At 31.0% G+C, this 13,727-nt stretch overlaps 4 protein-coding genes across 4 annotated transcripts; 1 reads left to right on the forward strand and 3 right to left on the reverse strand.

The window, feature by feature from the left end:
* Positions 1 to 2,363: 2,363 nt before the first annotated feature.
* On the forward strand, positions 2,364 to 2,720 carry LOC121131228 (cuticle protein 18.6-like). The gene has a single exon (XM_040726739.2). The coding sequence runs from the start codon at positions 2,364 to 2,366 to the stop codon at positions 2,718 to 2,720; it is 357 nt and encodes a 118-aa protein (XP_040582673.1).
* A 2,229-nt stretch (positions 2,721 to 4,949) lies between these two features.
* On the reverse strand, positions 4,950 to 5,309 carry LOC121131235 (cuticle protein 18.6-like). Its single transcript, XM_040726745.1, has one exon. It carries the CDS (start codon positions 5,307 to 5,309, stop codon positions 4,950 to 4,952), a length of 360 nt encoding a protein of 119 aa, XP_040582679.1.
* Positions 5,310 to 9,960: 4,651 nt separating this feature from the next.
* LOC121131232 (cuticle protein 18.6-like) lies at positions 9,961 to 10,320 on the reverse strand. Its single transcript, XM_040726743.2, has one exon. It carries the CDS (start codon positions 10,318 to 10,320, stop codon positions 9,961 to 9,963), a length of 360 nt encoding a protein of 119 aa, XP_040582677.1.
* A 1,538-nt stretch (positions 10,321 to 11,858) lies between these two features.
* Positions 11,859 to 12,273, reverse strand: LOC121131233 (cuticle protein 19.8-like). Its single transcript, XM_040726744.2, has one exon. The coding sequence runs from the start codon at positions 12,263 to 12,265 to the stop codon at positions 11,939 to 11,941; it is 327 nt and encodes a 108-aa protein (XP_040582678.1). The 5' UTR covers positions 12,266 to 12,273; the 3' UTR covers positions 11,859 to 11,938.
* Between the last annotated feature and the right edge of the window lie 1,454 nt (positions 12,274 to 13,727).

A 13,727-nucleotide genomic window follows, 5' to 3' on the forward strand; every position in this document is an offset into this window, starting at 1 on the left:
AGTGACACATTTTGTCATTTACATATTTCTAAAGAGTCTCAATGTGCTTTAGCATCCTCTTAATTTTTTATGAAATATGTATCTCCCATCCACTTAGTATGTAAAGCTTTCTAACTCTTGATTTTTATTTTGAAATGCAGGTTAGGTATATGAGGAAAAGACTGAATATTTAGATAATTTAATTTGAGGAAGTTACTTTATTTATAATCCTAACACTATGTTATACTGGAATCTTGAATAAAAATTTAACAAATGTACATGCATCGAATTTGCAAGAAAATTGGATGCTTAATTTTTTTCTTAATATACACAAGCACATAAGAGTGTAAAAGTTTTTACTCTATAACGAAATTTAATTATTTCCAAATCATTATATATAACTAAATTTTTGTTTATTGAACTTCTTTATGAATCGTCTGCAAACAATATTAGAGAGTTTCCATATTGTAATTCGCCTCAAATCTGAAACATTAAAGTGATTTAATTTTTTTACCTCAATAAACATATTCTTTACAAAACTTTAGAAAAATTTACGCAATTTTTTGGAAATTTATGAGATTTCATCACCAATTTTGATCATTTTTGCTCAGGGTGGTTCTCCAACTCCCATAACTAACGGAAGAGCTCTTTTTCTTCAGTAACATAATTACTCGCAGAACGTGTGAGGTTTCATGGCTATCAAAATCGTAATCCATGAGCAAATGCTTCAGATCACAGAAGATAAATCGGTCATAGAGATTGAGATCCTGATCGTTTCCACCTTTCTCTGCATTAACGCTAGGCAGATTTTTGAAGCCAAGATCATCTGTCAGGAACCTAAAAGCCACTGTGGGTGTTAGGAAAGCTTCATTGGGACCTCTTGAACGCTCAATCGGGAGTTGTTCTTCACCAAGTCATTGAGTTGGGTGATTTTGTTGGGTGTCCTTATCTCCCCGGACCATTCTGAGGAAACACCTTTCTCGAGCTTATCATCCTGGATCTCACCAGATCACCAAAAGAGTGTTCCACGAGTAGGGCAAGCATTTAGGTAAACAATTGTGAGTCGGTGTGGATCTCAGACACTGTTTTGCCCAGTTTTAGCGAGTCAAAAATTACGAGTGAAAATTGAGAGTCTCCATGTTCAGCGACAAATGGAGAAACATGTGCAAATGGGGTATGTAGGCATTCCCTATTTAGTCCCAGAATATCTATGGAAAGTTCTTCCACCGCAAAATTCATGAGAAAATCGATGCTGGATAAATTTTGTAGCTTACTCTTCCCTGTTTTCTTCAAAGGAACTTGTCTCAATCATTTCTGAAATATTTAAATATAACTTTTTTTTTTTTTTTTTTTTGGGGGAGGGGTTGAGCCTGACGCCACTGATGAGGAAAAGCATCCTGGATTATAAAGCTGTAATTATCAGGAAAATCTTATGTCTCAACAAATTTATCTTACTGATATGAAAAAACTATAGACCTAAATTAACATGATTCCATTGAGATAAAGCTCTGAAAAATTGGCAAAATCAAAATGCACAAATACTAATTTAAAAACGTCAAATTATAGAAATTTCGAGAATCCTTGAAAAAGGGCCAACATTGAGAGACTCCCAAACGGCCCTTCAGCTCACATAAGTATAAAATTTCAGACATAGTGTGTTTTTTTTAAACACCTTCACAAAAAAATATCAAAATCGTCCGTGATGAGTGTTTAGAATTCACATAATACCCCTGATTCAATTCTATTCATATAGTTAACTGATTGGGATTTTTTTGTTTATCTTGAAAGAGATATAAAATATTGTTATTAATAAATTTATCATCACCAACAAAAAAATAAAAAAAACATCTCATTGTATAAATCATAATACATAATATTATTAGGTTCTGGGAAAAGTATCTTTGTGAAAATTGACCGTGAAAAATTGTATGTCTTTCGGTAAAGTTTTCAAGTTAGCGAATTTGAATGTAACTTCATATTTAAATTATAAAATCTTAAATATTTACTTTTTGTTTTCCTTCATTTCACTACTACACATTTGAGTTTTGGTACAAATAAAGTTATATTACCCTGTCTTGTTTACTTAATTGCCTACATTGGAATGTTTTTAAGGGCCAAATATTTAATCATTGTTTGCTAAATTCAACAAAATATATTTTAGTTATTTCAATGTTAAAGTTAACAAATCTAAGACTAAGAAATATTAAAATACCTGAAATCTTGCGTACGAGATAAATATATTTACATATATTTGTATTTTTATGGATTACAGATACGCGCCAACAGGCATGATCTTTTTTGCTAAAAAATTAATAATACTATAAATATTTGGAACATAACTCAAGGCAACATCAGTTCAATTCATAACGTAGAATACAAACAAAATGGTTTCAAAGGCAATTGCTCTCTTTTTCGTCCTGTCATCAGCTCTTGCCGACAATCAATACCAACCTCCTACCTATACCTATCCCGATACCTTCCAACAACCCTCCTCTACATCTCCATTAAGGACCGATCCTTACTCTTACCAATATGCCGTCCAGGATGGGCCATCTGGTAATGACTTTTCAGCTCAAGAGTCATCTGATGGACAAGTTGTCTCGGGATCATACAGAGTACTTCTTCCCGATGGTCGAGTTAAAGTTGTAACTTATGAGGTTGAAGGAGGAAGTGGTTTTGTGGCTGATGTCAAATATGAAGGAACACCTTACTATGCTGTTGGTCCACAAACAAAATATTAAGTAACACCTAATTATTCCCTTGTTCCGCGAGTCAAATACAATGTTTAAAATTTAGATTGTTCTATATTTATTATTTAATTAACTTTTTCGGTGAATTATGTGGAATTGTGTTTATTTATTACTAAATAATTATTTTTAAATTTTAATAAAATTAATTAAACAAAGAAATGTGTGGATTTTTATATACTCAAATTAGCTCACATATATTTTCACCTTTAGACATAAGTTATGGGCTCTCAGAAAAAAGTTATTAAATATCAACAGGTTAATACATTTTTATATATAAAAACAGTAGAGATGGAAATCTACTAGAATTGTTGCCTCTCCTAGAAGAGATCATGATTGTAATCTGTCCTAGGACAGATTAAGATCATGACTTATAAAGAAGAATCATTAATTCTTCTAGTAGGGATTACAATCCTATGATCTCCTAGGGCAAATTACAATTTTACCAAGGGAGACTGTAGCATTGAATATTTGAAGAGGTTTCATGTTTTCGGAAATATGAGGCAAATTCATACCCTCTGTTGTACCATAACCTAAAATTTCGCAAAACCTGTACTGACTTCCAAATTGAATCAAATAATTATTTGTTTAGATGCATAATATATATGGATAGGCTGTCAGAAAAAAGCAAACCCTGATATTTAAACTTTACTTCTACATATTAAAAGAAGCTGTATTAAATCTTTGTAATCAAATCTCTAAATATAAATAATATTATAAAATATAAAACTTGGGGGATGATTCAGAATCATCTATTGATTCAACTTCATTTTTTTATTCAACTCTCAATATTTAGAAAAAAGAATGATTCAAACTGATATTTAAAAAACCTGTATTGAATCAATATAGCCGATTCTTAAAGTATTAGATATAAATTTATTTTATATATATAATATATGCATTTAAAAATATGGTGCATCATTGACTACTCAACATCATTTACTAAAAATTTTGTAGTGGATTACACTTATATAAAGATTTCATAATGTTTTAAGTACAATTACTAACACTAATTGCATCATTGGAAGTTTCTAACCTTCTTTGGAATCTGTTCCTAAAAAAAGTTTCAGTTTTTATGAGGGGGCATGTTTTATATAAAATAGTTGTACATTCTTGTAACCACTTTCTTTTTCCTCAGTTATCACATTTAAAAAATAAGAATCCCAGACTGCAGACGGAAATACAAAGGAACGACTTTTAAGAAAAACAGTTAATTAAATTAAGGTGGAATGTATATAACGCTCCTTGGTATATATCTTAAACATATTGCGACCTAAGAATATAACAATGTTGCCGTATTAATGAAATATAGCAAGTGTGTGGATATATCATCGAATGTGTATACAGGGTGCACTGTACATAGTGCACCCTCATGTGTATCAAATACATATTTTTGATGTAAGAACTATCAATGTAGTTGTGTTAATGAAATATTGCAGGCCTATATATTTACACAACGAACACTATTTTTTTTGTTTTTGCTATTGCTCTCTGATGTATATCATAATTCAGATGCATTTCCAGGATATGTTACGGCTTGAATAAAATATAAGCTCTAGAACGTAAAAATTAATTAACTGTTATAGTCATTTTATAATTAGCATACAGGAAGCACTGATTTCTTTGTGTTTGTTAGTTAGACCCCTATTATACTCATCAGACATCCCATCCCATTAAGTCTTTTTTTCTCAAGTTCTATTATTATTTTTTCATTCTTGAGGACAGAACACGTTATGTGAATTGATTGGTTACGTGCGAGTGTGCTCAGGATAAACCTGAAGGTAAAACTGGGGATTTATTAGGGAGTTTTACTATATGATTACAGAGTCTTAAAATAAAAAAATAATTGCTTATAGGCTGAATTAATTTTGTAGCAGCATACTGACAAGTATATTAAAAGTAATCAGAAGCATTTTCATAAAAATGGGGTTTATACTGTCCCAGTTCACTAAAAGAGGTTATGTATGAAATATTACCAACTTATTTCTAGATTGACTCTACATGTATTTCAAATAAGAGTACAACTTTCGTTAAAACCAAGATGTGTTTCTTATCATGATTAATTTTGTCAACGATTTACTTTTGTATGATAGTGAAGAGGAAAGACAAAAGACAAAAAAAAAGATATAAAAATTCTTGATAAAATTCAATTCAATTATTTATTAAGGAATAAATACAAGTTCATGCAAATCACAGAAAATTAAAAAAATAAAAATCTATGTTTTAGACATATTTGTCTTGTGGACCAACAGCATAGTAAGGTGTTCCTTCATATTTGACATCAGCCACAAAGCCACTTCCTCCTTCAACCTCATAAGTTACAACTTTAACTCGACCATCGGGAAGAAGTACTCTGTATGATCCCGAGACAACTTGTCCATCAGATGACTCTAGAGCTGAAAAGTCATTGCCAGATGGTCCATCCTGGACGGCATATTGGTAAGAGTAGGGATCGGTTCTTAATGGAGATGTAGAGGAGGGCTGTTGGAAGGTATCGGGATAGGTATAGGTAGGAGGTTGGTATTGAGTGTCTGCAAGAGCTGATGACAAGACGAAAAAGAGAGCAATTGCCTTTGAAACCATTTTGTTTGTATTCTACGTTATGAATTGAACTGATGCTGCCTTGAGTTATGTTCCAAATATTTATAGTATTTAAAAAAATGGTAAGCCGTATTTACAATGCTGTGTATTAATGTTTGTACACAAGAAAAACAAAAACATTTTACAGCGAAGCATATAAATTTTAAGACACTTATAGCTGCTATTTGGGTTTATTAAAATTTATTTGTACAAAAGATGTTACCTTCAAGTTATAATAATTAGTTCTGGTATCAGCATGCATTCTATTTAATTCAATTGTTTCTTTTTGAAATACTTTGTACCTTTATGGAATAGTTATTGACACATGAGATGTTGGCTTTAATGATCTCAAGTTAGTATACATTAACTAATTAGCATGTTAATATGGTACTGAAAAGACAACATCTCAACTTTCAGAATTTCTGTGTATTTTAATTTATTCAATTAAAGAAATATTGATAAAACTATGAGTAAAATATTTAGAAATAGCTTCAAATGAAAGAAATATATTTCGTACCTATGAAAGTAAATAATTAAAAACTTTTGCAATTTTATGATCCACATAAATTTCAAGTAACTATCATTATATTTTAATCTGAATGTCTGTGTGTGTTTGTGTGTCCTTCAATCACGGCTGAACCAATTAATGGATTTTGCTAAAATGTTTCATGTTGGTTCTTCTGTTTTTTCTGGTGTTTTGGGTCCTAGGGGCCACGGCTGGCTTGAAATATCCTTTTTATCACTTCACCTGTACAACCTGAGGGCCTGGGTGTATTTTGGATATAAGACGGAATTTGATGCTTAGGGAAACAGTTGTTGAAGAATTTATCTTTTTCGTGAAACAACGCCCCACAAACTGTAAACAGGGGTGTATTCTAGCTTATTTGAAGGGTTTTTTTGTTCTTAGAATCACGGGGGTGGTAGAGTTTAAACAACAGATCGGTCCAGCACTTCACCTGTACAACTTGAGGGTCGTGGTCTATTTTGGATATTAGGAATATTCGTTGGTGCTCAAGGAAAGGTCGGCAAGAAAATATAACTTGCCTCAGACCCAGCAACTTGCCTACTTGCCTCATTTTATACTTGTTCGTCAATCCTTAAGTATTTTCTGACATAAGTTAACACATATCCAATCATAACTACTAATAGAGAATTGATTAGCAATACTTCAATTCGAATCGTTGCTGTGCTTATTTATTTTTGTTTTTCTTATTATACTAAATTAATTACCTACTTTGTCGCTAGTACGAAATTTATTATATAGTGAGATGTATTGTTGTTGAAATTTTGGGCATGATTCTATCATTTTACTAACAGAAAATAATCATTGAAGTGTTTTATAGTAATACACATTAAATTTTTTAATTAAACAAATGAAATGAACATTAATTATATTCATAAATTACAAAAATGACCAATAAATCTCATTTATTTATATATTAATCTATCTGGAAAAATGGCTCTTCGGCAAAATTATCTAGTGACCTTAAAAACACACAAGAATAATTATAATCAAACATAAAATCTACTAAAATAAATAAGTGTGATTAATTTCTCCTGTATTAGGTTGTATTATGTCCTTCTTGTATCACTGATAAATGATTTTGAGGAAGTTCATTTATTTGAGATCAACTTAAAAATAACTTTAATCTCTTTTAGGATTTAGCAAATTCCAAATATGTTTATGGATGTGTGCTCATAGATTTATAAGCGTCTGTTATTTTTTACTGTCCCTATGAGTCATACAAAAACCTGGACTACTTACACTTTTCAACAGCAAAATCGTACAAGAAAATTATTAAAGTAGGATTGCGAATTCGGGATTGGTGTTCATCGATGGAAAAGTGTGCATGAGGGGGAACGAATCCCTGGGAACAAGTTAGAGACTTGTAGTGAGTGAAGTATTCGCAGAGATGAACCTTCAAAGGAATCCTCTGAATATATCATCACAAAATCAAATCTTAGTGGCCAGAGTCAGTTCAGTTGGGATTTAATTGCCAAGGATTCCTTCTCACATATGCACAATTCTCCATTGATAAGCATCTATTCCCAAATTCAAGAGAGTTTTATTTGACACTTTTTGACGTCAACTTTTCTTACGGCATTGTCTCGCATGATACCTACGTAATAAAAATGGTTTTTGAATTTTTTTCTAAATAAACTTTATACAGGGTTATAATTTAAGTCCTGACTAATTTGAATATGGATATGGAATCAATCATTACCGATTGAATTATCCAATGTTTTGATTTTGCTAGAATAACTTTTTTTACATGAGAAAATATTCAAAACAAATATTTGTCATATTTGTATGGGTTATTTCTCATTATATTCATAAATAGGTTTCTTTAAATATTATCTATTTGAGTAAGAAATAGAATCGAGTGAAATGATAACTTTAAAATCGTATTATACAAAAATACAAGGTTAAGTTAACCCTGAAGACATAATTTTAATGAGAATCCAAACCAATAAACTTATTATTCGTACCTTTTGCCAATATGAAAAATAGAAATAGATCATTAATGTAAGTAACGATTAATTTTAAATTGATTTATAAGTAATACATTTAACAATTCTTTGTTGTTGAAATAGAGACAGACACCTTTACAGCATTATAGTATTAAAAATAAAACAATTCTTTAAAGAAGATGATTATTCAGGTAAAAATGAGGCTATGAGGCTAATTACGTTGTTTACAACGTGCTAATAAAAAATTTCCATAATAAAATAAAATTGTATTCTGTTCACTGATGTAGAAAAAAATCTATTTTTTATTTAGCAGAAACTTTTACATTTTTTGTGTATATTAACAAAAAAAAATGTGCATCCAGTAAACTTGAAAATTCGATGCATGTATATATTGTTAAATTTTCATTCCAGATTCTAACAAAGCATAGAGTTAGGATTATAAATAAAGTAACTTCCTTAAATTAAATTATTTCAGTATTCAGTTTCTTCCTCATTTAGTTAAACTGAATTTTCAAAATAAAAATCAAGAGTAAGAAAACTATGCATACTAAGTGGATGGAATATACATATTTGGTAAAAATAGAGAGGATGTGGAAGTACATTGAGACTCTTAAGTAATATGTAATGTAAAAAAATTGAGTTTCTTGTGAGATTGGTCAATAAATGTTTTAATGGCTAAGATTCAAAGAAAGGGTGATGATGATAGAGGCTTCAATTATGGGGAAACAATAACAGCATTTAACAAGTCAAGTATACGTAAAACTAACAATAATTTATTCATTAAAAAATTATTTACATAACTGTAGGAATAGTTTATTTAATAGATTAATTCTCATCTGCCACCTTTTCAGCCTACATTATGTATTTATATTAGTTTCTATGCTTACCTTACTTAATTTGATTAAGTAGGACTAAAATTGATAAAACCCCATCACTTTATACTGGTTATTTTTAATGTTATTAAAGTCCCTATAACGAATATGATTTTCTTTAAAGATGAAAGGAATTTCAATTTTTTCATTGAGTCCAAGTTAATCATCACAATTATGTACATCATATTTTTTCTACCTTTATAATTTAAAAGTATAAAAAAAATCAGGTCAATTATGTATTCATAAATACAATATCATGGGATTCTCTGAAAAATAAATCACTAATAATCTAAATTGTAGAAATTTTTGCGTTATTGAACACCCCAATAATAAGGTGGTCCTTCATATTTGTCATCAACCCAATGCCACTCATACCTTCAAACACGTAAGTTACAACTTTAACCGGTTCATCGGGGAAAAAGTACTCATTTTCATAATCCCGAATGTGGACTATGAAAATATAATTAGTTGGTACTGTACTGTGTACACTAAAATTCGAGAATTCTTCAAGAAGGGCCAAATTTAGAGGAAACCCCAAAACTTGAAATTTTAGAGATGATGTTTTATTGTAAAGGTAAACACTCTAACGAAATATCAATGATGCAGTATCATAAAAATTTTAAAATTAAGTAAACTTGACATGGAATGAATGCCCTTCAATAAATTACTCTGAAATATTGTAATAAAAAATGTATTCAAGTAACAATAAATCATATTTGATTAAGATAGGGAAGATGCAAAAACTCATTAAGACTCTTTAGAAACATATAAAGGAAAAAATATGGAATTAGTCAAAATATGTTTGGATAGCTTAGATTCACGGAAAGGTTCATGGTACATGCTTCAATTATTGTAAATGAAATACAGTATTAAACAAGACAAGTGTTTGTAAAACGATAAATAATTCATCAAAAGTTATGTATATAATTGTAGGAATAATTTAATTAATAAATAAGCAATACCGTTTACATAATGTTTCCAAAAAATGCCGTATACTTGAGTCCTTGAATATCAAATGATTATAATGTAGTACACTTATTTGAAGAATTTGCTATAATAAAACCCTGTCATTGTAGCTATACTTACCTTAACCACTTTAAAGAATCATGACAAGAATTGAGCAAACTTTCAGTAAATTAAATGCATTTCAATTTTTTTAGTGGTTCAAACTATTGATTCCATTTTTATGGAATTTTATTAACCTTTAGGATATATAAAAATTATAACAAAAATTCAATTCAATTATTTATTAAGAAATAAATACAAGTTCATGCAAATCACAGAAAATTAAAAAAATAAAAATCCATGTTTTAGACATATTTTGCTTGTGGAATAACGGAATAGTGAGGTGTTCCTTCATATTTTACATCAGCCACAAAACCACTTCCTCCTTCAACCTCATAAGTTACAACTTTAACTCGACCATCGGGAAGAAGTACTCTGTATGATCCAGAGACAACTTGTCCATCAGATGACTCTTGAGCTGAAAAGTCATTTCCAGATGGTCCATCCTGGACGGCATATTGGTAAGAGTAGGGATCGGTCCTTAATGGAGATGTAGAGGAGGGCTGTTGGAAGGTATCGGGATAGGTATAGGTAGGAGGTTGGTATTGAGTGTCTGCAAGAGCTGATGCCAGGACGAAAAAGAGAGCAATTGCCTTTGAAACCATTTTGTTTGTATTCTACGTTATGAATTGAACTGATGCTGCCTTGAGTTATGTTCCAAATATTTATAGTATTTAAAAAAATGGTAAGCCGTATTTACAATGCTGTGTATTAATGTTTGTACACAAGAAAAACAAAAACATTTTACAGCGAAGCATATAAATTTTAAGACACTTATAGCTGGCTATTTGGATTTATTAAATTTTATTTGTTCAAAAGTTGTTACCTTCAAGTTATAGTAATTAGTTTTGGTATCTGCATGCATTCTATTTTATTCAATTGTTTCTTTTTGAAATACTTTGTACCTTTATGGAATAGTTATAGACACATGAAATGTTGGCTTTAATGATCCTTTTCGAAAAATTAAGTTAGTATACATTAACTAATTAGCATGAGAATATGATACTGAAAAGACAACACTTCAACTTTCAGAAATCATTTTTAATAGTTGTAAAATACTCAATTAAAGAAATATTGACAAAACTATGAGTAAAATATTTAGAAATAGCTTCCAATGAAAGAAATATAATTCGTACCTGTGACAATAAATAGTTAAAAACTTTTGCACTTTTATGATCTACATAAATTTTAAGTAACTATCTATATATTTTAATTTGAATGTCTGTGTGTGTTTGTGTGTCCTTCAATCACGGCTGAACCAATTAATGGATTTTGCTGAAATTTTTCATATTGGTTCTTCTTTTCTTTCTGGTTTTTTGGGTCTTTGGGGCCATGGCTGACTTGAAATACCTTGAATACTTGATATTATAATCATATTTTTTTCTTATTTCAATGCCAATTTCATGATGGCATACTCTGTGAAAGGAAAATCAAGGTAATTAAAGGAAAATACTTCCAATTCGATCATATTAATACGAATAATCTGTAAATGATTGATCATTTCTCATGAATAATGTTTTATTGAAAGAACATTTTGCGTTCATAAAAAATACATAATTAAACATTATAGTTTAAAATGAATATTCACTTATAATACCTCATTATTTTTTTTTTTTTTTTTTTTTTTTCATGTTTTGAAGTAATTTATATTTTCTATATAAAAATAATTTCCCTGTATAATATTTTAGTTTTAAGGGATATTTAGTTGTAAAAACTGAAACGCATTTTATTCTTAATTATTACTTCATAATTATACGTCATACTCCATCGACAAAGGACAAATGAAACCCCAATCAACAAAAAGATAGTGTAGTTCTTTGCCAAAGATATCCAAAATTGTCTAGCTTAACATGTATGTGTATCGTTTTCAGAAGCGTCATCTCTTAACTACAAAAACAAAACGAAATTAAGTGGAAAAAAGCAATATTCTTCTTAATAGCATTATAAATGGTACACTCCCAAATATAACTTTCGTTCATGATAAACATTTAATCATTAAAGCCACATTCAATCCCCAAAATGACCGTGTGATTGGAAATGCTATTTCTTCAATACCCCCACAAAGAGAGTCCGTTATCGGTTACGGAAGCCCGCAGGAGTTATGATTTCTGCTGCTTACATATGATAATGCAAAATACAAAAATCTATTTATATTGTTTATTCATAAATAAATACAATTGATTGTAACTCAGAGAAAAAGGAAAATAAATAAAAATCTTAGTCTTAAACATATTTGGCTTGGGGACCAACAGCATGGTAAGGTGTTTCTTCATATTTGACATCAGCCACGAAGCCACTGTCTCCTTCCACATGATAAGTTACATCTTTAACACGACCATCAGGAAGAAGTACTCTGTAGGATCCAGAGACAACTTGTCCATCAGATGACTCTTGAGCAGAAAAGTCATTTCCAGATTCCGCATCCTGGACGGCATATTGGTATGAGTAGGGCTCAGGGGATTGAGTAGATGTATAGATGGGACTTTGGTATTGAGGAGCTGCAAGAGCAGATCCAAGAACCAAAAAGAGAACGATTACCTTTGAAACCATTTTGTTTGTATTCTACTGTATGAATTGAACTGATGGTAACTAGAGTTTTGTTCCTAATATTTATACTTGTGATTCTTTTGGAAATGAGTTTACGCTTGTTAACGCGTATATCTTTGATCCATATACACATCGTATGGAAGATTTTAGGTTCTTTTGTCATCGATATTGTTATTTTAATCCTTTTATCCATTGTTTCATCAAATTGGTGGTCAAGTGGAATTCTTATTATTCTCACTTAATGTTTGTATTCTCCTAGTCCTTTGGGTTGCTAATACTGTTACTCAAACTATATTTTCTATTTTTTTAAATTAACATAAACATTATGACTGATTATTACAGAGATACTGATGAGCAAAAATAAAGGAAAGGTTGCTACCCACGTAATATTAGCTGTTATTCCGTATACCACACTAAAACTCATTAGAATTAATGAGTACTTATAAAGGGAGCGGGGATCAAATTGTCGCCAAAATATTTTTCTACAAAAAGCAACACAAAATATACATTTTTTAACTTTTTTATTGAAAATTAAAACTATAACGAGCATATAGGTGTAAAGTAGCCATTTATTCGATATAATCACCGTTGGCATCAATAACAGCCTCAATACGGCCTCTGAACCGGCCGCAGGCTCTTCTGACCACTCATTGTCCATGTTGCCGAATAACTCCTTGATGGAGTCCATCAGGCTGGCCTTGGTGCTATGGGGATGTCTGGGGCTATGTCGATAGACATAGCCCCAGACAAATAGTCCAAAGGATTAAGGTCGGGAGAGTTAGGAGGCCACAAATCCTTGGTTACGACGTCTCGGTTAACTACTGTATGGAGATTTTAGACACATGGCAAGTTGCTGAGTCCTGTTGCCACACCCAAGGTCTGTCTCCGGCCTTCATGGACCTGGTAGGGGCATCCTCAACCATCTTCTTCAACTTGTCGACAAAGTCGGTGTCCCTGACCTTCCTGTCGGCGCCCTCCTCCTTGGGTGCCCTCTTTATGGTGGCATCTACATCCCAGGTGTACTCTAGCTTCTTACGGATACGCTGAACAGTCTGTAAATTCACTCCTAAGGTTGAAACAATCGTTGAATTGGAGATTTCACCTCCATTATTAACCAATGCCATGACTACGGTGGACCTCGAAAGCTCCTCGTTCTACTTATAGCTCTTTATCTCCTCATATGATGACGGCATGATGCTAACTGAACTACATATCCTCAGCTGACAAGAATAGCTTTCCTATTTGGTAACCGGTTTTTTATTTGATAATGTCGTCTTCAAGTTATCAAGGTTTAAAGTAGGCGACAATTTGATCCCCGCTCCCTGTATAGTGTCTAAAATTAGTTAAAATATATTATAAAAGTTTGTATCAAAATGAAATTATAATGTCTTACCTATTATAGTCACAAATTATATATTGGTGATCTCGCAAACTAATGTTGTTAACATTAATTTAAAAAAGTATA

The sequence above is a fragment of the Lepeophtheirus salmonis genome, unplaced genomic scaffold, assembly GCF_016086655.4.
Source record: "Lepeophtheirus salmonis unplaced genomic scaffold, UVic_Lsal_1.4 unplaced_contig_3068_pilon, whole genome shotgun sequence".
Lineage (NCBI taxonomy): Eukaryota > Metazoa > Arthropoda > Copepoda > Siphonostomatoida > Caligidae > Lepeophtheirus > Lepeophtheirus salmonis.

What these genes read in the sequence shown, in the direction of transcription:
- LOC121131228 (XM_040726739.2), top strand. Translation starts at nt 2,364, where the DNA reads ATGGTTTCAAAGGCAATTGCTCTCTTTTTCGTCCTGTCATCAGCTCTT.
- LOC121131235 (XM_040726745.1), bottom strand. Translation starts at nt 5,309, where the DNA reads ATGGTTTCAAAGGCAATTGCTCTCTTTTTCGTCTTGTCATCAGCTCTT.
- LOC121131232 (XM_040726743.2), bottom strand. Translation starts at nt 10,320, where the DNA reads ATGGTTTCAAAGGCAATTGCTCTCTTTTTCGTCCTGGCATCAGCTCTT.
- LOC121131233 (XM_040726744.2), bottom strand. Translation starts at nt 12,265, where the DNA reads ATGGTTTCAAAGGTAATCGTTCTCTTTTTGGTTCTTGGATCTGCTCTT.